This window comes from Gymnodraco acuticeps, unplaced genomic scaffold (genome assembly GCF_902827175.1).
Source record: "Gymnodraco acuticeps unplaced genomic scaffold, fGymAcu1.1, whole genome shotgun sequence".
Lineage (NCBI taxonomy): Eukaryota > Metazoa > Chordata > Actinopteri > Perciformes > Bathydraconidae > Gymnodraco > Gymnodraco acuticeps.
This window is the reverse complement of record NW_022992351.1, coordinates 7,732,080-7,754,633: the sequence shown is the minus strand read 5'-3', so window position 1 is coordinate 7,754,633 and position 22,554 is coordinate 7,732,080. Positions and strand designations below refer to the sequence as shown.

The 22,554-nt window shown below is 43.0% G+C and overlaps 2 protein-coding genes across 3 annotated transcripts in view; one reads left to right on the top strand and one right to left on the bottom strand.

The window, feature by feature from the left end:
• Window positions 1-22,554, bottom strand: part of cacna1db (calcium channel, voltage-dependent, L type, alpha 1D subunit, b) — a 143,125-nt gene that overhangs the window by 80,432 nt on the left and 40,139 nt on the right.
• LOC117541858 lies at window positions 892-5,166 on the top strand. Of its 2 annotated transcripts, XM_034209117.1 has the most exons (4): window positions 1,525-1,932; window positions 2,301-2,392; window positions 3,837-4,029; window positions 4,200-5,166. In XM_034209117.1, the coding sequence occupies exons 2-4, from the start codon at window positions 2,313-2,315 to the stop codon at window positions 4,875-4,877; spliced, it is 951 nt and encodes a 316-aa protein (XP_034065008.1). In that variant the 5' UTR covers window positions 1,525-1,932; window positions 2,301-2,312; the 3' UTR covers window positions 4,878-5,166. The 2 variants fall into 2 exon arrangements, with proteins under 2 accessions (XP_034065009.1, XP_034065008.1); XM_034209118.1 differs by lacking the exons at window positions 1,525-1,932; window positions 2,301-2,392 and adding an exon at window positions 892-933 and having other exon boundaries at window positions 4,200-5,165.

Sequence of the window (22,554 nt, the reverse complement as noted above, 5' to 3'; positions counted from 1 at the left end):
AAGTAACGAGTTACTTTATGTAGATAGTAACGAAGAAGTGTAATATATTACTTTTTTTTAAAGTAATATGTAATATATTAAAAAAAAATAGTAACGACCCCATCTCTGGAGTTGGCGTTCTCTACTCTGATTTACATGAAGAACAACAGGAGGTCACGGGACTCACGGCTCTTTGTTGAACAGGACTTGCGAGTGGCCCTCTCCTCAGTGCCACCAAGGATACAAAAAATCTGCGCACCCCGACAGGCAGATGTATCTCACTAATTTGTAAGTCGGCAAAAATATTTACAATAGCACATGTTTCAATGCTGATTGCTGAAATGTTAATTTTGTGACCTGTCTGGTTTAAATGAGTGTGTTGCTGCTTTGATGAAACCTAATTTGATAAAGTTTCAAATTAATTTCTGAAATATTTCGTTAATAAATATTTCATGAGTAATATAGTTGTCTTTGTCACATTTTATTTTGCATTAGCAAATAATTATGAACATTTACAGATATTTTACATGATATGAGTGATAACACGTGTTATAAGGGCTATTTTGCACAATAGGTGTGCCTTGAGATTTTTACTTGTCCTTTGGTGTGCTTTGGGCACAAAAAGTTTGGGAACCACTGCTCTAACGCATTACTTTTTTAATTCAGTAACTCAGTTACCGTTACTACATGGTGCGTTACTGCGTTCGTTTTTTTATATAGTCAACAGCCAGGCGAACAGAGATGAGTAGCCTACTGTACTTAAGTACAGTACTTGAGTAAATGTACTTGGATACCTCCTGTGTCACATGCGGAGACGCGCTGTGGGCGTGTTTGTGTTGTTTACTAACAAGACTATCATGGCGGCGGCGGAGCTCAAGTCTAGTTTCTCCACCTGGAGATATTCTCACTATTTCACTTTTGTCGAGCACAAAGAAAAGAACGTTTTAGTTAAATGTAAGTTGTGTCTTGGCGGGTCAAAGATCCTATCTACTGCCCAAACCAGTAATTCAAATCTCTTAAAACATCTGCAAAAACAACATGCTGGGACGAAGCTAGTAGCTAAGACCACAGAGACTCAGCCGACGCCACTCCACCTCCACCTAAGCAACAGCGGCTGGATTTTAACCGAGGGACTGCTAGCCAGGGAAAAGTCGATAAAGCCATTGCACGGTATGTTGTAGAACACATGCAGGCTATTGCTACAGTGGAGTCACCCGCTTTCAGGGAGCTAGTTAGCATGATACCATGTCCGGGCGGCACACGGCATATGGGACGGAACACTTTTTCCAACTACCTGGAGAAAGAATATACAAAAATGGAAAGCCAGCTAATATCGATGCAATCCAGATTGCATATAAGGCATGTCAAGTTGATCAACAGATTGTATTATTCTCCAATGCAATAACAGTACTGAAAGGAAGGCTATAAGGGCATTAATGGGAGCAATTTAGTTGAACTAAAACGTTACTTTTCACAGTAACGCATTACTTTTTGTTGTAAGTAACTAGTAAAGTTACTGAGTTACTTATGAAATTAAGTAACTAGTAATGGTAACTAGTTACTGGTTTTCAGTAACTAGCACAACACTGGTACTAACACAACACGAGGTAGGAACCAGGCTGAGGTATGAAACTAAGGTTACAGGCAAACGTTAGATTTTTTCCATCTGAGTCAGTACTGACTTTAACGTAAAACTCTTTTAAATGCTCATACGCCGACGCCGTAGAGTCTGACTCTGAGCGAGTGCTGCTGCAGCTGCTCTCGGCTTCGTCCATACTAATTCATTCATTCATTCAATGCTCGCCGGTTCATTCAATGCTCGCCGGTTCAGCGGTTCCACATTGTTTGTTCCACACTAGATGGCTCATGGGAGATTTTCCAGCGTAGCTCACCGGCCGCCATCTTGCTACAGTCAACAGCTACTCTGGTACGGGCTATGGTAGCTGTTGTAAGGTGAGTGATCTGCACAAAAATACTCTTAAATCGCTGAAATCTTGACTGATTTACAAACGGTTTTGTTTATTATAAACGTTATTAGCATGGCTATGATACAGGATGCTTGGACATGTTGAAATTGCAGCTTTTCTTTGTGTATGACGTGGTTGTATTTATTAGCTGGCTAATAACAAGAGGCTGTGAGTGAGACCTAGTATTACAAAGTTGACCCAGCAACTTTACACCAGTGGGAGAGGCAGAACTGCTCTTTCTTTTCAACATAATTTAAGTTACACATGATTTCTTCCAAGTGGTTGGGCTTGTTAAAAACATCTTACATTTTAGATACATTATGATACAGGAAATTGCTGGCTTTGTGTTTACAGAAGTACCTGACTATGCCTGACTTTTGTGCAGCCTACGGCTGCTCTAATCGCCGCAGTCTGCAAACAAGAACCCGTGGAATCACCTTTCACGTGTAAGATATGACAATATTATGACTATAATTAGGATCATCGTTAATTACTTAGTGGATGTATAAACAAGTCCTGCTACACAGGATCAGTGGGGCTATGTGAGATAATAGTATTGCAAGATTGATGTTGACCCAGCCTCTTTAGAGTAGGCTTGTTTGAGACAAGCAAGACCTGCGCAGACCTGCGCAATTGCGATCAACGTCTTGCTAGTGCGTTGCATGATGGTTAGTCATTTTGTCCGACTTGCTCTGGAGGCCCGCCCACATGAGACTTTGAAATTTCGCGGGACAAAGACGCCCGCAGCCTTGAGAGCGAGGCAAGGCGAGTTGGCGCAGTTGCTCTCCACGGGCTGCGGAAGCGAAATGCTTGATGGGAAACGGCTCGCTGGTATCTCGAGCTGAGCGCTCATTGGTGGTTTTTACCACGTGCTGCTGATGAAACTCTCCAATTGGCTGGCAAAATGTTGTTGTTGTTTTGTGTCAGTTTTACGTCGCCACTTCCATTCACATTTTTCATCATTGTTCCACAATATTTATCATCATGAAATGAATATCTATATATTTTATACTATACTTGCACTGCTTACCGTTTTCATACTTTATATATCTTAGCATATTCATACACACTGTTCATACTGCTCTCAGGCTGCTGTGTATATCTAGTGTATTCACACACACTGTTAATACTGTTCATACTGCTCTCAGGCTGCTGTGTATATCTAGTGTATTCATACCCCTCACTGTTTATTCATCATTCAATTCATTCTATATGTTATTCTGTAGATTGTGTACATTACTTTTCACTTTACTACTTGTTGCACCTGGTTAGAAGCTAAACTGCATTTCGTTGTCTCAGTACCTGTAATATGTGCAATAACAATAAAGTTGAATCTAATCTGGAGCAGGAACAAATGTATTTACTTAGTACATATCTGACATTAACGATTAAACACATGTGTGCATTCTTTATAAATGCAAACCGAGTCAAGCCGACTCCGGAGGTGGCGGTATGCACCTTCAAGCTGTTTGCAATCCGCCAAAAAACCGAGAGAAGAAGAAGAAGACGAAGCCGACTCCGAGCATGGACTCCGAGCTGTCCGACTTCAGGCGAGCTTTTTGAGACCTCCCCCGGCTGCGATCGGCTATTCTCGTCTACTTTCGAGGCGAGCCGCAATGCGTCTCAAACAAGCCTAATATATTGCTACCATTTCTTTACACAATTATGTAATGTTTCTTTTGGACACCTTTTTTATTACTCTTAGTGTGGTAGTCTTATTCTTAAAGTATACATACATACATTACATACATACATACATACATACAATTACCCCAAAAATATGATAATTTCGGTGTGTATTTTTGTCCTTACCCTTAATGTTAAAGGAAAGAAGGGCGGACAATGTTGACAATAATTTATATATCTGGCTACCTTTCTCATGTTTTTAAGGTTTCCCAAAACCGGAGAGAGGAGGAGGCAGTGGGAAGTTGCCCTAAGAAGGGACGGTTTTGTTTCCTCTGGCAGGACGCTGCTCTGCAGTGAGCACTTCAGGAGTGAGGACTTTGACAGGACGGGGCAGACTGTCCGGCTTAAAGATGGTGTTGTGCCAACAGTATTCAATTTCCCAGCTCATCTTCAAAGGGTATGTGTATCATTGGCCAACAAGAATTCAAGGTGTATAAGATTGATTGATAAATATGTGATTAAATGTCACACTTTAGTTTTTCTTTCTGCAAGTTTAGGAATAAATAATGTGTTGTGTATTACAGCACATTTTAAACACTCAAAATGTCTTTATTATGTTTATTTTAGCCGGAAGCAACAAGAAGCACAACCACTTCAAGAAGAGCGGAAGATGAACCTCAGCCTAATGTTGTGAGTATTCTGAATGTGGCCAAGACCAGAGAGATGGTCATTGATTTCAGGAGGGTGAGGACGTCTCTTCTACTCCTGTGCATTCTGGATGTGGCTGTTGTGGAGGACTACAAATACCTGGGAGTGCACTTAGACAACGGACTGAACTGGAGGATCAACACTGATGCTGTGCACAAGAAGAGGATGAGCAGACTCTATTTTCTGAGGAAGCTGAGATACTTCCACGTGTGCAGCAAGATGCTGGAGATCTTCTACCGGTCTGTTGTGGCCAGTGTACTCTTCTTTGCTCCGGTCTGCTGGGGGGGCAGCATCAGAGCCGGTGACACCAGCAGGATCAATAAACTGATTAGGAAAGCTGGGTCTGTCATCGGCATCAAGCTGGACCCCTTTGAAGCTGTGGTGGAGAGGAAGACACTGAACAGGCTGTTGTCCATCATGGATAACCCCACCCATCCTCTCCACCTGCAGCTGGACAGTCAACGGAGCTCCTTCTCCAACAGACTGCTGCAGCTCCGCAGTGCCATAACTCAACAAATCACCTCTGGCTGGAAGATAACTCTCTGCTCCATAGTTTCTCTTGAATATAACCACGTTGTACATTTTACACATATATAATCTATTTAATATTTAACATTAATATTCCATATGCCTTATATTTATGTATATTATATATATAATATCCTGCCAAACTCAACATGTATATTTTCCTCTTTCTTTATTTTCTTTATTTTTCTTGCTTATTTCTAATTCATTGTAAAATGCTTTGTCCCTTATGCTGCTGTAACTAAAAATGTTTTCCCACATTGGGATCAATAAAGTACCATCTTATCTTGTTTTATTTGCATGTGGAATGTCACTAACAAATGAGAGCATCATATGGCTTGTCATATTAAATCCCTTATCTCGGTGGTACCCAGGAAGGTCTATGATGGTGTTACTAGGAGAGCCCAATATAATTTGAGGTGGTACTCTGTGTAAAAGGTTTGAGAACCACTGGCCATCTCACTTGCTCTATGTCACTCATACACTTGAATAAACATGTGCAAACATTGAAACTACACTCAGGGATTGGCAACCTTTACAATCAAAATAGCCATTTTTGTCCAGAGCCTCAAAACATATTTTTGCCTTATAAGGGGAAAAGCCTATTAAGATCAATTTCTTAAAAGTACGCTGAGTTGTGTTTTCTGTTGGAGAATGTAAAAAAAAAATCAGGCTCACAGTATTGATAAGTGAACATTGAATTGTTAAAAAAGTAACTTATTAATTTCCATATTACTATTATTTATATATTCGTATAATTGTGATAAATGAGACAGAACTGGCCTGTCTGTGAGCTCATTTTATGTTGGTTTGGTTCTTCTGATAAAGGTGTGAATATCTAAATAATATACCACCATATGCTATTGTCATTAGTTGTGTCCCTATTCTTCAAGCTAAGGCATTGCTAAATTAACAACTCTTGGCTTACAGAGTGGTAACATGAGACCGATTTTTATATATAAAATATAAATATATTTTTATTTTATAATTTATTTTAAATATTAACAATATAATAAAAATAAATGGAAATATATACACCGGCAAATATTTAATATAAATGCCTTGTGTGTGTGTATAGCTATTGCTTTATCTGCTTAATGTTATTTTCATAAGAAAGTCCATGACTATAAGTATACAGTATCATAACTACATCTTTGATGTTTATAAAAAACCAAACCGTTTGAAAATTGAGCAAGCTATGGTTATTTAAATAGTAAACCATAATGTTATGAATGAGAGCACTACCTGTAGCAAGATGGCGGCCATGTGGCAACGTCGGTCTCCATTGGCCAGCAGCGCGGGTGAGTCATCTAGTGTTTATATATATCTATGGTGACAGGCGCGTACGCGTCACAGGCAGCTTGCTGTTGCCAGATTGGGTGGTTTTCCGCATTATTTTGAAGCCTGTTTACGATGTGTTTTAACTGGGTTTTCGGCTGAAAGGCATATGAAATCTGGCACACTTTTGAACGCCGTTATAATACAGTGCTGAGAATGAACGCACTTTTGAACGCCGTTATACAGCGCTGAGAATGAACGCGTTCTCAATTACGTTCATCTAGCGGAAATACAGTACGTTCAGTTCACTTTCGCCCAAAATATGAACGCGTTCATGAACGATCGTTCATTGAACGCGTTCAGGTACATCACTGGGTTTGCTCAACCATGTTATTTTTGTTTCAACTAAGTAAGCCCACTTCGTTTTAAATGTGAGAACATACAAATGGGTTTTTTAGGTAAATAAATAAAAATATATATATAAAAGAAAGTAGAACACAATTATTTCTTCTAAACAATTTTTAGATTTAAAAAAAATAAAGATCTGAATACTATAATATTTTTGCCCTTAAGTCAGCACTGTCGTTTCTCTAATCCAAACTAAATGCTGGATGCATCAGAAAATAATTTTGCTCTTAAAACCATAGTTTGGGTTTGGGCTCATGTAACTTCCCAGGATTTAAAAAGTATAGCTAGAAATAATCTTTGCCCTGTGCCCTATTAAATACCTAGTGATAGGTTCAGTACAAACTGCATGGTGTTACATAAGACATATTAAATCTGTTTTATTTTTCACATCCCCAGGGGGTTCCTGGGTAGTGGGTGAGAGAGTGAGAGAACACGTGGTGCTGCAGAGTGAGGTTGAGTGCTGACCAGGAGGTGTAAAGAGAGAGGCGACAAGTGGCTCCCGAACTCTGTCAACCCTCTTCTCTAGAAACCCTTTGTTCTGTCAGCACCGGGGGAGGAGACCACGCCGGTGTACTGAAGAGCTTCTGTGTCGGTGTGCTTCATATAAACTCAAAATTATTAATTGAACTGGCAAAGTTACAGGTTCTAACTATTCTCGTCTGCTGTGTCCAGGCCCAGTGAAGAAGCTACACTCGTTTAATGTGGGTAATTTCCTTCTGTGCTTGTAATACAGCTGTGAGAGGGATAACGTTGCCATGGAAATCAGGCTTGTTTCACGTGTGGGCAGAGACTTGAAGTTTGGATACTCAAGACAACCGCCTCTGGTGCAGCTGGTTAAATAAACAGGAGCTTTCACTGAAAATAACACATTATGCATCTAAAGAATCTAGAAATACTGTACATTTAAATCTGAGCAGCACAGACAAAAGACGTATTTTTATTATGCGCTGGTGGTAGTTTTTATTAATTACGCTTTTAATGACATCTTTTAGCCTGATAGCTTGATGGACAACATATTTTCCTTACTTATTTTCGCATTATGCCAGCTACCTTTCCACAAAGTCCCAGTCATATACCAACATTTGGATCTATTGGCCAAAAGCAACTAATATATTGGTAATCCAAAGAGACAACTGTGAATAACCCCAAGAACACTTGTACGTCCATATTTTTCTACAGTATAGTTGAACGCTTTTCAAGGAACACAAGATCACTTGTATAAACAATTGTCTTCCGTTCACCCTTCAACTTTCACATCTATGGCTTTGAGATGTATTTACAAACCACACCATGACGCAGGTCCAGGCACACAAACCGGAGCAGCTTGATTGATTTAAGGAGGAGTAGTGGGTGGTGTAAGCTCACAAATCCCCTCTTTTGGGAGCTGGTCAAGACATTTGGTTTGCTCAAGCCAAGAGAGCTCACAGTCAGACAAAATGTCCTCAATGATGTCTCTGTGATACATAGAGAAGTTTTCAGCAAGAAGGAAAAACACTTATAAAGAGTTGTACTGTTAAAATAAAGGAATACAATTTGGCTTTAGTTGCTGTTTCCAGATTAAAATCAATTAGAGCATGGTGTGCTATTGGAGTTGGAGGAAAATGTTGTCCATTACAAAACTATTTTCAGGGTTTTGACCTTGGCTTGAAAAACTTTAACCAATCGTTGTTGAATCAAAGGATTAACCAAACCACGGCTGGTCCAGGGAGACAAAAAAAGAGTAGAAGATAAAATGGAAGAGAGGGATGAGGAAAGATTGTAAAACAGCAAAACATAGATGATTATAGAGGGACAGTCTGAGGGTTAGATCATCAGGGTACAGGTTGGTTTAAAGAAGTAGTCAGATATTGAAATCGTAGGGCATTAGATCACTGATAATCTATTTGTGAACCCTTGGTGAACTTAAAAGGAATCAATCTCACATACTATAAATATAGAAACAGAGTAATAGCCAAAAATGGGAGAAAACAATCCTCCCTAGGATTGTTTTGCATTACTTTTTGTTTTATATTTAGCCTTTACTTAACCAAGAAAAAAGACTGAAATAGTAAATCTCCTTTTCTAGAGTGTCCTGGCCAAGACCGGCAGCAACACAGATAAACTGGTGCAGACATTAAAAAAAAACACAAGTATTTTAAATGAAACTAATAACATATTAAAGAATTATATGTAATCAAAACAAATTCAAAACATCGACAACAAGATGTGCAAGATTCCAATTGATTTAAATTCCTTTAAATGTGTCCAAATAAAACAGCTCCCAAAGATTTAGCTGGGTACAAACATGGTATGGACTTTAGGAACAGTTACTAAGAATAAATCCTGGAAGCTTGGATAATAATTCCCCTTTTTGGGTATTTTCAAACAATACCAATGGTTTAGTCTACGGGTGGACAAAGGAAGACCTTCCAAAATGAGAGTAATTGAATACTGTGTTCCTCAATCAGAGAAACTAGCAGCAGTGGTGATTTGGCTGTACTCTGCAAGCGCCACATTATGTTGTGTGAATCTTTGCAGTTATACTAACAAGTTCATTTCCTGTGCTTTCCAACCACACACTCATTAATGATCTGAAAGTGATTTATCCGTCTGATTCAGGGTGGGTTTATCTAAAGAATATCCTTCCATGGATGTTACAGTACAATGATTTGTACTATAATGCGGCATTTAGGAAACAGAGTTATAGCTTACATAAAAAAGCCCAACTCTTCGACAACAACATATACAGATATTTGTTTACACAGATTACAGAGTGGGTCAACAAAATTGACAGGAGGTTGTTCTTTGTATAACATCTGTAGAATGTTAAAGTGACGTTTCACAGATGGCTGCTGTACGAACATGTATGTGTGTTGTGTTGTTACAATAATACTAGATAAGCTTTTGCTATACTGTACGTTTGCAGTGGACTGTATTCCCACTGTGTGTGTGTGTGTGTGTGTGTGTGTGTGTGTGTGTGTGTGTGTGTGTGTGTGTGTGTGTGTGTGTGTGTGTGTGTGTGTGTGTGTGTGTGTGTGTGTGTGTGTGTGTGTGTGTGTGTGTGTGTGTGTGTGTGTGTGTTTAAATTGATCAGAGAGAAGGGCTGGCCCTACAACATCATCATGCCTGAGCTGATCAGCTGGGAGCATCATACACACACACACACACAGCAGATGCAGGGTCACTCGATGTCAATACCCTCATTGAGGATAACACGAGCTGACATAACACTCAATGCCATGTGGCTCAGTGTGTGTGTGTTTGTGTTTGTGTTTATGTGTGTAGGTGCATCCCATAATGCTCTGTCTGTGACCAGGAGCTGTGATGATGTCAGACTGAGTCACATGATTTAGACAGGACATTTTCTAAAAGAGCTAGAAAAGAAAAAAAGTATTTCTAAATATCATCCACATTTACTGTTTTAGGAAACAAATGTATTGGATAACACAAAAAATACATCATAAAGCGTCATGAGCTGTATTCCAGAGCATGAATAAATCATACATTCCCTCGTGTTAACTATTAGTAAAGAGCAGAGGAACACTGGGTGTCATGTCTGCTAAAGAGATCCGAGTCCGCACACTAGTGGGTGGAGAGCGAGCGGGTAGGATTACGCGGATCCTCAACGACCCAGCAATAGATTATTTAAGCTTCTATACTCAAAAACCTTTTTTTTCTTAGGCCAGTAGCATGTTAAAGTCTGATCTCTGAATATCTAAATTAAAGACAGTTTATTTTATCTGGTTTAGTTTCCCATTGGATTTTACTTAGCCCCAAATTCAGAAATGGTCTTTGGCCAAAACGGCTCAACGGCGCCTCCTTGGAAGCATCCACTGTGGTGCATTTCTCCTTTATGTATGAGATGTATATGGAAACAAACAAAAAAGTAAACTGGAGGTAAAGCGTAATAGGTCATTTCTAGCACATCACATGACTGTCTTCTATTTATGGTGTCAGCAATCGTACGCTTCGCAAAGCAGTCACATAGCAGTCATGCAGAACACACCACTCATGATCAAGCCATTGTATTAGCCCCTCGGAAAGAGACATTTAATTGGCCAATTTCATCTAGGCATTTGATTGGCCCATTGAAACTAGCCATCTGATTGGCCCATTGAAACTGGCTATCTTGTTTGCCTATTGAAACTGGTCATTCGGTTGGCTCATTGAAATTGTGCATTTGATTTTGAACATAATGCTCTGTTGATTTAATTTTGTGTAAAAAAAAAACTTTGGTTAAAGGGTGCACTGCGGGGAATTAAGAGCAGGGCCCTGAGTTTTGATTTAAGTACGTGAATAAGGACAATGTTATTTGTTTTGGTGGATGTGCTCACAGACAGCGTGTCAGTGTGATTCTGTCAGTGTGTCAGTGTGTGTAAGGCCATGTGCGTGTGAATGGTGGTGCATGTATGTGATCCAGCCAGAAGCAGGCTAATCAGCTCCTATTAGCCTCTGTTCCCATTGATCTTAATACGATTAATGGGGGCCAGAGAGCACAGGCTGAGGATGTTCATGCTGATTGCTGCAGAACAAACCACAGGCTGAACAATACAGCCACTAATAACTCTACCATTTGCGCTCTTCTTATGGAGTGTGTGTCTGCTGTGAGGCTTTCATGTCATGAAGTGATGCTAAAGCCCCTTTAGACACACAACATTTATAATCAAATCGAAACTCCCCTGAAAAGGCTCATTTTCTAAAAGTATGGTAAAATTATCATCTCTTTCTCTCTCTCTCAAACACACACACACAAATACATGTGTAGAGTACATTAACCCAGGAATTAGGTCTCCTTTGCTCAATTTTCCATCTCTCTCAATTGTTATTATATTTAGGGCAGCTACTAAAGGTTGTGTTTCTAACAGCGACGTGCAGTCAGGGGCAACACACTCTCAGTCCATAATCATCCAGGAGCGACGTTTGGTCAGGGTCCCGTGCAAGGGCGCCGGAAGTGGGGGGGCCAGGGGGCCATTGGCCCCCCCACTTTCAGCCCTGCCCCACATTTTCGCAGCAGCAGATTTTTTTTTTCAGTCTTTATTTCGAACAGATTAAAAAATAACAAATAAAAAATAACAAATGTGAAAAACAGAATACCGTATTGTTATAATACAGTATTTATCCACATTCATGGTAATATTTGTATATTCAACAAAAAAAACAAAAAAAGTCTTCATATTAATAATAATAATAATAAATCATATGTGTCCGAAAGGGAGTAGGAGGAAGCAAATGCTTATTAATTCCCACCCCTTACTTGATCAATGATTGTCCTTTAAATCATTATGCAAGTTATTCCTACTTAGATTTACATTTATACATACATATACAATAATTTATCATCTTCAATCACCTTTCTTCCTTCTCATATGTTTCCAAAAAAGTGTTTCTGTACATCCTTTTAAACTGAATTATGCTTGTGCTGCTCCAAACCATTCCATAAAATCACCCCACAGATTGTTATACTCATACTTCTCAGAGTTGTTCTAACCTTGAGTTGTTTAAAATGTAGATTTCCTCTCAAATTATACCCACCCTCTCTGTCTACGAACAATGTTTTTAATTTCCTAGGAAGTAGATTATGTCTGGCTCTGTACATGATTTGTGCCGTTTTAAATTTAACCAGATCAATGAACTTCAATATGTGTGACTTCAAAAAGAATACATTAGTGTGTTCAAGATATCCAACATTATTGATAACTCTTATAGCCCTTTTTTGTAATGTGCATAACGGCTGTAGGGTGGTTTTGTACGTGTTTCCCCAAATCTCCACACAGTAAATCAGATATGGCAATATTAGTGTGTTATATAGAGTATACAATGAGTTATAGTCCAGAATGTATCTGGCTTTTCCCAATATTGCGATAGTTTTAGCCAGTTTTGATTTTACATGAGTGATATGAGGTTTCCAGCTGATTTTGTGGTCTAAAACCACACCAAGGAACTTATTTTCATATACTCTTTCTATGTGTATGTATATCTAGTATTAATTGTATCTGTGGATTTGTTTTATGTTTTCCAAATAACATAATCTTTGTTTTGCTTATATTTAATGATAATTTGTTTGTGTCAAACCAATGTTTTACTTTAATCATTTCGGCTGTTATCACTTACATTAGCTCTTTCAAATTGTCACCGGAACAAAAAATATTTGTGTCATCTGCAAATAAAATAAATTTCAATATATTTGATACTCTGCAAATGTCGTTGATGTATATTATGAACAGCTTTGGACCCAACACGGACCCCTGAGGTACTCCACAAGTTATGTTCATGTATTCTGATTTATGTTCACCAATGTCAACAAATTGTTGTCTGTTGCTTAAATAATCTCTCACCCAGTTTAATCCCACCCCTCTGATGCCATACCGTTCCAGTTTTATCAGTAAAATATTGTGATCTATGGTGTCAAATGCTTTTTGTAAGTCTATAAATATTCCCACTGCTTGTTTTTTATTGTCCATGCAGTTTGCTATTTCCTCACTTAATTCCATTAGTACCATAGATGTTGATCTATCTTTCCTGAATCCATATTGACTGTCGTCCAAAAGCTGATGTGTTTCCATGAAACTGTGCCGCGGAAAACTGTACAAATCCCGTTTAAATAATTCCCCTCTACTCTAAAGTCGCATCTAAAACGCGATCTGATCTAGCTGTGTATATTTTGTTATTTTTGATTGTTATATTCAATCTCACTAGCTACAGGCATGTTTGAAGCTTGTAAAGGGAAGATGACAGCTCTCGCCACTCTGCTGTTCCTCAGCGCCGCCCCCCTCCCTCTCGCTGAAATTATGAATGTAAGGTGTATAGTAATCATAGATAACACGGCAGGGTCCGTTACAGTTTGTTTTTATCCGATTTCAAATAAGCAAAGTCTTGGCTTTCAGAATATTAAACTTGTTTCGGCAAATTCAGATGATAAATAGGCCTACAACTTTGAAGCTTGTGACGGCATAATTACAAGCGGAGAACGGAGTAATTTAACGTCACAGCAGGCATAACAACAGCCGGTGTTTCTCGTGAGTGTTTTCCCCAGGAAACAAACACAATATACACAAACGCAAAAATACACAAACACACACGTATATACACGCGGCGCGGAACACTGTACAAATCCCGTTTCAATAATTCCCTTCTACTCTAAAGTCGCATCTAAAACGCGATCTGATCTAGCTGTGTATATTTTATTTTTTTTGATTATTTAAGCTTGTAAAGGGAAGCTCGCCTCTCACTGGCCACTCTGCTCTTCCGCAGCGCCGCTCCCCCTCCCTCCGGCTGAAATTATGAATGTAAGGCGTGAAGTAAAGATAACACGGCAGGGTCCGTTACAGTTTGTTTTCATCTGATTTCAAATAAACAAAGTCTTGGCTTTCAGAATATTAAACTTGTTTCGGCAAATTCAGATGATAAATACAGCTTTGAAGCTTCGGCATAATTACAAGCGGAGAACGGAGTAATTTAACGTCACAGCAGGCATAACAACAGCCGGTGTTTCTCGTGAGTGCAGTAATCCAAACGAAAATATCTTCCCTCCGTACTATTTTGATCATTTGCTCCGCTAATAATCAATCATGATGATTGATGATGAGAAATGATGGATTCCAGAGAAGAGAAAACTTTAAAGGCCTTTTTCTCAAAATGATGACTCTGTAACAGTCATTATATAATGTGACATATTTTGCTTAATATTTGGAGTACAAAAACAATCCTGATATCATTAGAAAGCTAGGAATCAAAATGTGTCTTCGGGTCAATGCGACTGATTTCGATGGAGCAGGTCACTTTGCATTAGGTAAAATAAAGCAGGCAGACATAACAGGAAGAATATGTACATTTTAACCCAATCAAATAGGACATTGTCACACCATTCAAATGTATCCATGTAAATTACAACCAATAAAAAAGCTTAGATTTGTTTATTTGTTACGTTGTTTACTTTATTTGTTACGTTGTTCTGTGTGTGTCAGCCGATAACCTAGAAATAATATATGCACTTGCAAACATGTCAGAAGAACCAGCGCAGAAGAAAACTAAATACAGTCAATCTAAACTTAAATTTAACAACTGGAAGGTCACATCCCTGACATCCACATCTCCGGAGCCTGGACCTTCATCAATCATAGAAACAGCGAAGCCAGATGAACCCAAAAGCAGCACCTCTGCGGTCGCAGAAACTGTCAAAACCGCCGCCGCCCCCACCGCCGCCGTCGTTGAACCGAAACAGGCTGGTTCCGACTGCATGGAGGTTTGTTGTCGGGACATTGAGGCGGGTAAAACTGTACAGCTAACTGTCGGAAAAAAGGAGACCGCTAGTAGATTATTTGAGCAAAGAGAAAGGTAGCCTACTTCAACGCAGAATGGTACAAAAACAGAGAGTGGTTAATTATTTGCAAAACCACTAAACGATAGTGATAAATTGCGATGTTAACAACCTCATGATAACCTCATAGGCTATGTTTTTAACTTAGGATCATACCTGTGTTTAGTCTAGAAAAAGGTAAATGTGTGCATTTTATTATAAAGTTGTGTATATTTACAGACTATTGCAAAAACTAAGAAGCTTATAAACATCAGGTTTAAAACTAAAAGAGCTTTACAAAAAAGTAACACAATTAAAGATGTTTGGAGTTTTATTTGAGTTATATAAGTTATATACATTTTTTGTCAAAGAGATGCTGATTTGAAACCGTTGTTAGGCCTACATACAGTTACGGCATTTCCTGTTTCTGCCAGAGAGAGGGGAGTTTGTCCCAAAGCTTGCTGCTGTATTTACTCCCTCCATCTGACAGGAGGGAGCCTCATGTGTCACTCCACGGAGTTCACTCCGTCACGGAGGGGGAGTGTGTAGGTGTAGGGCGTGGTTTGGGATTGGGCCATACACACGCACTTTTTTTGGCCCCCCCACTTCTAAAATGAATCCGGCGTGCCTGGTCCCGTGGCGTGCAGTTGTGACGCTCCTAGGCTCCTTCAGCTTCATAAAGGGACGCAAATAGCTTTCAACTGATTGCAATGTATTCCCATCTGCGGCGGGAATTGACGCTCATGGAAGCACGGCATTCGTTTGTGTCGGCTGCCCTTAAAGGCAATGTGAGCGTCCATTCCCATTGGATAACGGAGAATTGTACACCCGGAAGTAAGTATTCCCCTTACTGTTGATTGATTTTACAGTGATATCTGCACTACTCATCGACTAAAAAACACCAGATTATCCTTGTTAATTACACAACATTGATTGGTTTAAATTGTGTGCAATGCTTTTGTATTTTTCCCCTTCGATTCGGAAAAACAAATGTTTTTTCGGAGTAAAGGATGGCAGAAGATACTACACTACCCAGAATCCCCAGCTATCGTTTAGGACTACACCATGTGCTCTGTTTGACAAACCCAAGCCCCCAGGAAGTGCGCCGGAGTCTGATGAGAATATTCGTGCTGGTCAAACGGCAGTACTACACTTCCTTTAGGTTGCTGGGCCCGGAAACACTTTTTCCCATTGACTTACATGGGGAAAGAGTGGTCTGTAACTCGTTGGATAATTTTTTTTAAACTAAATAAACTACCCAGTATGAACGTTTGTATAGCCCTTATTAAAAACATTCGTTCCTCAAGTTGTAAAAATGTGCTAATAACGTTATTCTGAGAGTTATTTCCCTCGGTATTATGAACGCGCATCTAACCCACGGGACCGCGCCACCCGGCACGTTCATGTTACGTGTTCAGTACTATATGAGTTTCTCTTTTGGATGCACAATAACAACGGACCATATCACCTTACTGCCAGCCCACGGAGCTGTAATAATGGATATATTGCACATGTTTGCTGTAATTCATCATTTGTAAAATATTATACTACATGGGCTGTATGATGTAAATGTTGTACCGTAAATGTTGTATTAAATAAAGTTAATATTATCGACGTAGATTAACGTTCCTGTAGCTTCTTATTGCACTTGCAATTGTTTTAGTTACTTGTGGGCTACTTAACATGAATAATCACAGTTACTATCCTTTTACTCCATCACATTTAAAAAAGAAATAGGCTATTGTTATTTTAACTCCACCACAGTAATCCATCATCAGCTTTACTTTTTAGATAAAGTTTTAACTCACAATTGATCATAACAGGCTTCAACATATACATTTTTATATATTACCAATACCAAGTGGTTTCATGTACAACCCACACAAGTATCATGCTAAATGAAGCTCTGTTGCTTGGATATCACTAGATCCTGATGTCAGCATAATATAAAAGTACATAACGATTGATGTGTAACTTAGCATAATTTACTAGCTAGCTGCTAACTGCCGCCTCGTTAATATCAATCCAGTACCATGCTGTCATGAACGTGCGGTGCTGTTACGTGTACGCAAATTCACGTGCTTAATGTGAACGAGCCTTTTGCGCGGCGTGGTTAAAGTTGCGCATGCTCTATGAGTGCACATACGGGTACTTCTCAGGCATGCCGGGTAATCTGTGACGTTTCACTCTCTCAAAAGTTGGGCCATTTTGTCATCATGCGCCATTAGCCGCTTTCACACCGCAGGACTTGCGGTACTTTAGTGCCGGCACTAAAGTACCACGGCACTGAATCCGCCAGGGGGCTAGTGCCATAGCCGCATTCACACCGCAGGACTTTCCCTGAGGCAAGATTACGCTGACGTCACTTCGTCTTCTTCTTCTCTGGGTTTACTGGCAGGCCGCAAAACCACTTCACGGCGAGTACAACAAAAAACGAGAGAAGAAGAACTACACGGGGGAGGGGGTATAAAGCCCACCCGCTGTATGAGGCGTTTGTTTACTTTCCGACCTCAGACATGATGGAGTTCATAAGGGTAATAACGGTAATTTACAAATAAAATACCCCATTATAACAATGGACTTTATCTTTATGTATTTATTATATATTACCCCCTCAGGCTGATTTTGGAAAAGGACATTAACCCTTGTTTGGTGTTTTTCCCCTTATTTATCTAAAACAAATGACATGATAAATTACTTGTGTTTATGTGTGTAAGACTTGTGTTCTCATTCATAACACTCCGTTCGATGTCTCACTATGGGATGCGCCTCATCGCGGAGCAAACAGAAGCATCAATCTCATTACGCCAATCCTGATTGGCTGGTGATCTTGACGTCAGCGTCAGGGAATTCACCCCCTATAAGTAGCTTGCGCCACGACGCATGCGTCATTCAAACACCTCTTCTCGCTTCAGAGCACATCTCTATAGTAGCCGGACAAGCTTAACGGTCCACAGACTGAACCCAAATATAACCATTTCGGTCGACGGGCGCTCGCCGGCTACTCCTTCTGCTTCGCAAGAAGACGGTAATACTAACGCCAGTTAGTATTAAAATCGACCTCGCCGTTTCTTTCCCCGGAAAGTAAGGTAAGGTTTTGATTTTTCTCAAGCTAGCTACACACCTGTTGCTAGCTAGCTTCCCCTTACTACCGACACCACCGTAGCGAGGACGCTTTTCTTTTTCTCTCTCACAGAGGAGAAAAGGATTAGAAGTATATTGACACACCAGTCAATATTCTTTGAGAACAAAGGACCCACACCGTCCCTTTTTCTCCGGATTAAGGACGGGTTGGTAACACTTTTTCTCTCAACGACGTACCTGTTACGAGCGGGTCCTCTCCACGCCACGAGGCGAACAAGATGGACGCCTCTCCCCCTCACACCAGAGGAGTCAGGGACTCGGAGGCTCGGTCATGCGGCTGCGGGTTGAAGATAGCAGGCACAGACTCACACCAGGTCTGCTCGTCCTGCCTCGGGCTGGAACACGCCCAGGAGGCTATCGACAACCCCGGCTCGTGCGGGCATTGTGCCCGTTTCACCCGAAAGAGCCTCCACCGACGGCTAGCACACCAAGCTAGCTTGTTGGAACAGGACTCCCTCATGTCCACTGATTCGCCGTTTGGCAATCAAGACACGGGGGCGTCCGCCGCAGAGACTGAGCCCCTCACTGTGTCGGTCTGGGGCTCACTAACAGCGGCAGCTGCGGAACCGGGATCCCACGCCGTGTCAGGCCGGGACCCGGTGGCGGCAAGAGACACGGGAACGGAGCCCCACGCCTCACCAGGCGGGAGCTCCCGGCGAGACCTCATCATGGTCTCGCCCGCAGAGGCTCGACCTGCTCCGCATACCGCCGATGGAACTGCTGGTGGCAGCCCATCTCCTACCGAGGATGGGCCCGTCACCAAGCAGGAACCCCACGCTGCCAGCGAAGGTGGACCGTTTCCAGTCGACCATGACTGAACGGTCCTACAGAGCCACAGCGTTGTCCGCCAGGGCTCTGAACGTTTTCTCACTGCTAACCGCATACCAAGCGGAGCTCTGTGAGGATATGTTGAGTAATCCTGGACCGGCCGTTCTGGATGAGTTGGCCGCGGTCACAGACATTTGTCTCCGTGTCCAACGCTGCGCCGTCCAGGCCACGGGCAAAACAATGGGGATCATGGTGGTGCAGGAAAGAGCTAGATGGCTCAACCTCACCAACCTCCCAGACCGGGAAAAGGAGGATGTGCTTGACATGCCCATCGTTCCCGAGGGGATTTTCGGCTCCGCTCTTGCCTCCATGCAGAGGAGATGCGAGTCGACAAAGAAGGAGGCTTCGTCCAAGCTGCCCCGAACCCTGCTCGGTTCAAAATACCGAAAACGCAGAGGTCGCAGTCCGCCCCGAGTCCCCAGCCCAGGCAGGGGACGAGGGCGAGCTGGCCTAGAAAATCTCCGGTTCCGGCTGCAGCCCAGGCGCAGCCAACCCAGAATTTCGGCCAGCAGTCGAGGAAGAAGAAGCGAGCGGCGTGACAGCCACTCCTTCTCCCCTCTGTGACAGAGCTGGAAGTCTACGGTTCCCCAGCTCTAAATGTATTCCCGCGGCCTCGAGAGATGCCTCAACACCATCCTCAAGTCCGCATAAACACATGTCACACACTTATTGATTTTTCTGTCATAAAACATTTTCCGCTAACGCATCCAGGCTTCGAGCCAAGGGCGCAGCTCGAAAAAATGAAAAGAAAAACAATAAAAACAATAAACAGTCCGTCAACTGTTCCCCTTCTGAGAGCAGCTACGGCCTCTCTCAAAGGGCGAACAATTGACGGGTCTGTGAAGGCACCACCATCACGCGCATGCGCAGTGCCGGCTGGGGCTGTAAAGGCACCACCGTCACGCGCATGCGCAGTGCCGGCAGGGGTCGTGAAGGCACCACCGTCACGCGCATGCGCAGTGCCGGCTGGGGTCATGAAGGCACCACCGTCACGCGTATGCGCAGTGCCGGCTGGAGCTGTAAAGGCACCACCGTCACGCGCATGCACAGTGCCGGCTGGGGTTGTGAAGGCACCACCGTCACGCGCATGCGCAGTGCCGGCTGGAGCCGTAAGGGCGCCACATGCATGCGCTGTGTCGGTGGGGATTGTCGAAATGGGGCACCACAGTGCTCAGACACTGGAGGGCCCCATAACACAACAAATAGAGACTCAGAGGGGAAGAGACGTGACATCTCAGCTGGCTCTAAGGAGCATACAGCGGGAGATGCTCACGACATCTGCTTGGGTTTCTCAAGACAGTTACACGGAGCTACAGACTCCAAGTCACCATCACCCCCCCTCGCTTCTCGGGCATTCTGCATTTGCAGGCCCGAGGAGAGTCAGCCCATATTCTGGAGAGAGAGATTCTCTCACTCCTAGAAAAGAGGCCAATACTTGATTTGAGGGCTCTGAACAAATATCTAAAAAGATATAATTTCAGAATGCTCACTCACACATCTCTGCTGCGGCTCGTGCGACAAGACGACTGGTTTACATCAGTCGACCTGAAAGATGCGTATTTTCACATCCCCGTATATTACCCACACAGGAAATATCTGAGATTCGCATTTCAGGGGATCTGTTATGAATACAGAGTACTCCCCTTCGGCCTGTCTCTCAGTCCAAGGGTGTTTGTACGATGTACGGAAGCCGCGATAGCCCCATTAAGACAACAGGGTATTCGCCTGGCGACCTACCTGGACGACTGGCTGCTTCTCGCACAGTCGGAGCAGGAGGCTGTTACGCACACAAATGTCCTCGTAAAGCACCTGCTCAACCTGGGTTTCATAATAAACACAGAAAAGAGCATGTTGTGCCCCGCGCAGACTATACTCTTCCTGGGTTTACGCCTGAACTCGGTGCCCTTTTCAGCTCGCTTGTCAGCGGAAAGAGTGAAAGCTTTCAGAGCTTGTCTCGCTCTTTTCCAGCTGCGCAAACATGTTCTCTTCAGATCATGCCTGCGATTGCTGGGGCTCATGGCGTCAGCCATCCTGGTCGTACGACTGGGACGCTTAAAAATGAGGGAGTTTCAGCGCTGGGTGGCCGCCCTAAAACTAAAGTGATGGTTACTGTGAAATGCGTAATGGCACTGCGCCACTGGCTGCACCCAACTTTTCTAGTACGAGGTGTGCCTATGGGTGCTGTCCTTTCACGGAAAGTGGTCACCACGGACGCATGTCTGACAGGTTGGGGAGGTATTTATGAAGGTCGCCCGGTGAGGGGTCTCTGGAGCAGAGACCTCCAGCGGGCGCACATAAATTACCTGGAGTTTTTAGCGGTGTTTCTCACCCTAAAACGCTTTCTGCCTTTCCTCAGGGGACATCACGTCCTCGTGAGGACAGACAATACGACCACAATATCGTATATTAACCGCCAAGGGGGTTTGCGTTCTCTCCAGTTACACACACTGGCGTGCAAACTGATCCTATGGAGCGGTAGACGTCTCCTCTCTCTGAGAGCGACGCACGTACCGGGAGTGATGAACCTCGGGGCAGATCTACTGTCCAGAGGTATACCACTTTATGCAGACTGGACTCTACATCCAAGGATTGTGAGCCAGCTGTGGGTGCGTTACGGCAGAGCCGCGGTGGATCTGTTCGCATCGAAAGACAACGCTCAGTGTCAGCTGTTCTTTTCGATGCGCGATCTAAATGCACCGTTAGGCGTGGCTGCACTCGCACACGATTGGCCCCCGGGCCTTCTGTACGCGTTCCCACCCCTGGCTCTGATACCCCCAACTCTGGCCAGAGTGAGAGAGCAACGCCACACACTTATCCTGATAGCTCCGCACTGGCCAGCTATGTACTGGCTAGCGGAGATATATCAGCTGCTGTGCGGGCAGCCATGGCAGCTCCCACTACGCAGGGACATACTGTCCCAAGCGGGGGGGGCGATCTTTCACCCACACCCAGAGCGCTTGGCTCTATGGGCCTGGCCCGTGAGTGGTACAATCTGAATGCAGTGTGACATGAAGCTGACCCTGGCAGCTGCCAAGCGAGCCAGTGGCACTCATGCACTATCTGTACAGTCTTCATGCACTCAGTTCGCCCCAGGGCAAACAGAGTGTGGTTGAAGCCCAACCCTACCTTTATCTTAAGGCGGTTGGTTCAGGTACCACATTTGACATTGAGAAATCCTCCCCGCCACTGTATTCCTCCGGGGAACAGCGGCCGGATTTGCCGTGTCCAGCCCGTGCTTTACGCACGTACAGGGACAGATCAAGGGTGCTTCGTCATAATGACCAACCCCTTGTGTCCTGGGCTAACCCTTATAAGGGCAAGCCTGTTACTAAGCAACGGCTCTCCCACTGGTTTGTGGAAGCAATTGCTTTGGGGCTCATACGAGTCAGAGTTCGCAGGCACCCTCGGGTCCGCGAGCTCTTTCGACTCAGGGTCTGGCTGCATCCTGGGCTCTGTCCAGGATGTCTCCCATCCAAGACATTGGTGCAGCGGCGAGCTGGTCCTCGCCGCTCACTTTTGTCCGCCTCTTAACAGGCTGGACGTTCTGCTCCCAGTGTGACTCAAGCAGTGCTGGGCACCTGGTTGAGTCAGAGCTCTACCTGTTAAGTTCTGGTTGGTTTGGTGATTTTCGAGATAAGCTCGTCTGACAATACGGGAGCTACAATTTCCCATAGTGAGACATCGAACGGAGTGTTATGAATGAGAACTATAGGTTACTTATGTAACCCCAGTTCTCAGAGTAACATGAAGTGAGATGTCTCACCAGACGGCCCTCCTTGCTATGGTGAAGCGAGAAAAGGTGCTTATTTTGAATGA

What these genes read in the sequence shown, in the direction of transcription:
- LOC117541858 (XM_034209117.1), top strand. Translation starts at nt 2,313, where the DNA reads ATGCCTGACTTTTGTGCAGCCTACGGCTGCTCTAATCGCCGCAGTCTG. An exon ending in CGTGGAATCACCTTTCACGT is followed by an intron (nt 2,393 to 3,836) that starts GTAAGATATGAC and finishes CATGTTTTTAAG; the next exon opens with GTTTCCCAAAACCGGAGAGA. An exon ending in TCCCAGCTCATCTTCAAAGG is followed by an intron (nt 4,030 to 4,199) that starts GTATGTGTATCA and finishes TGTTTATTTTAG; the next exon opens with CCGGAAGCAACAAGAAGCAC.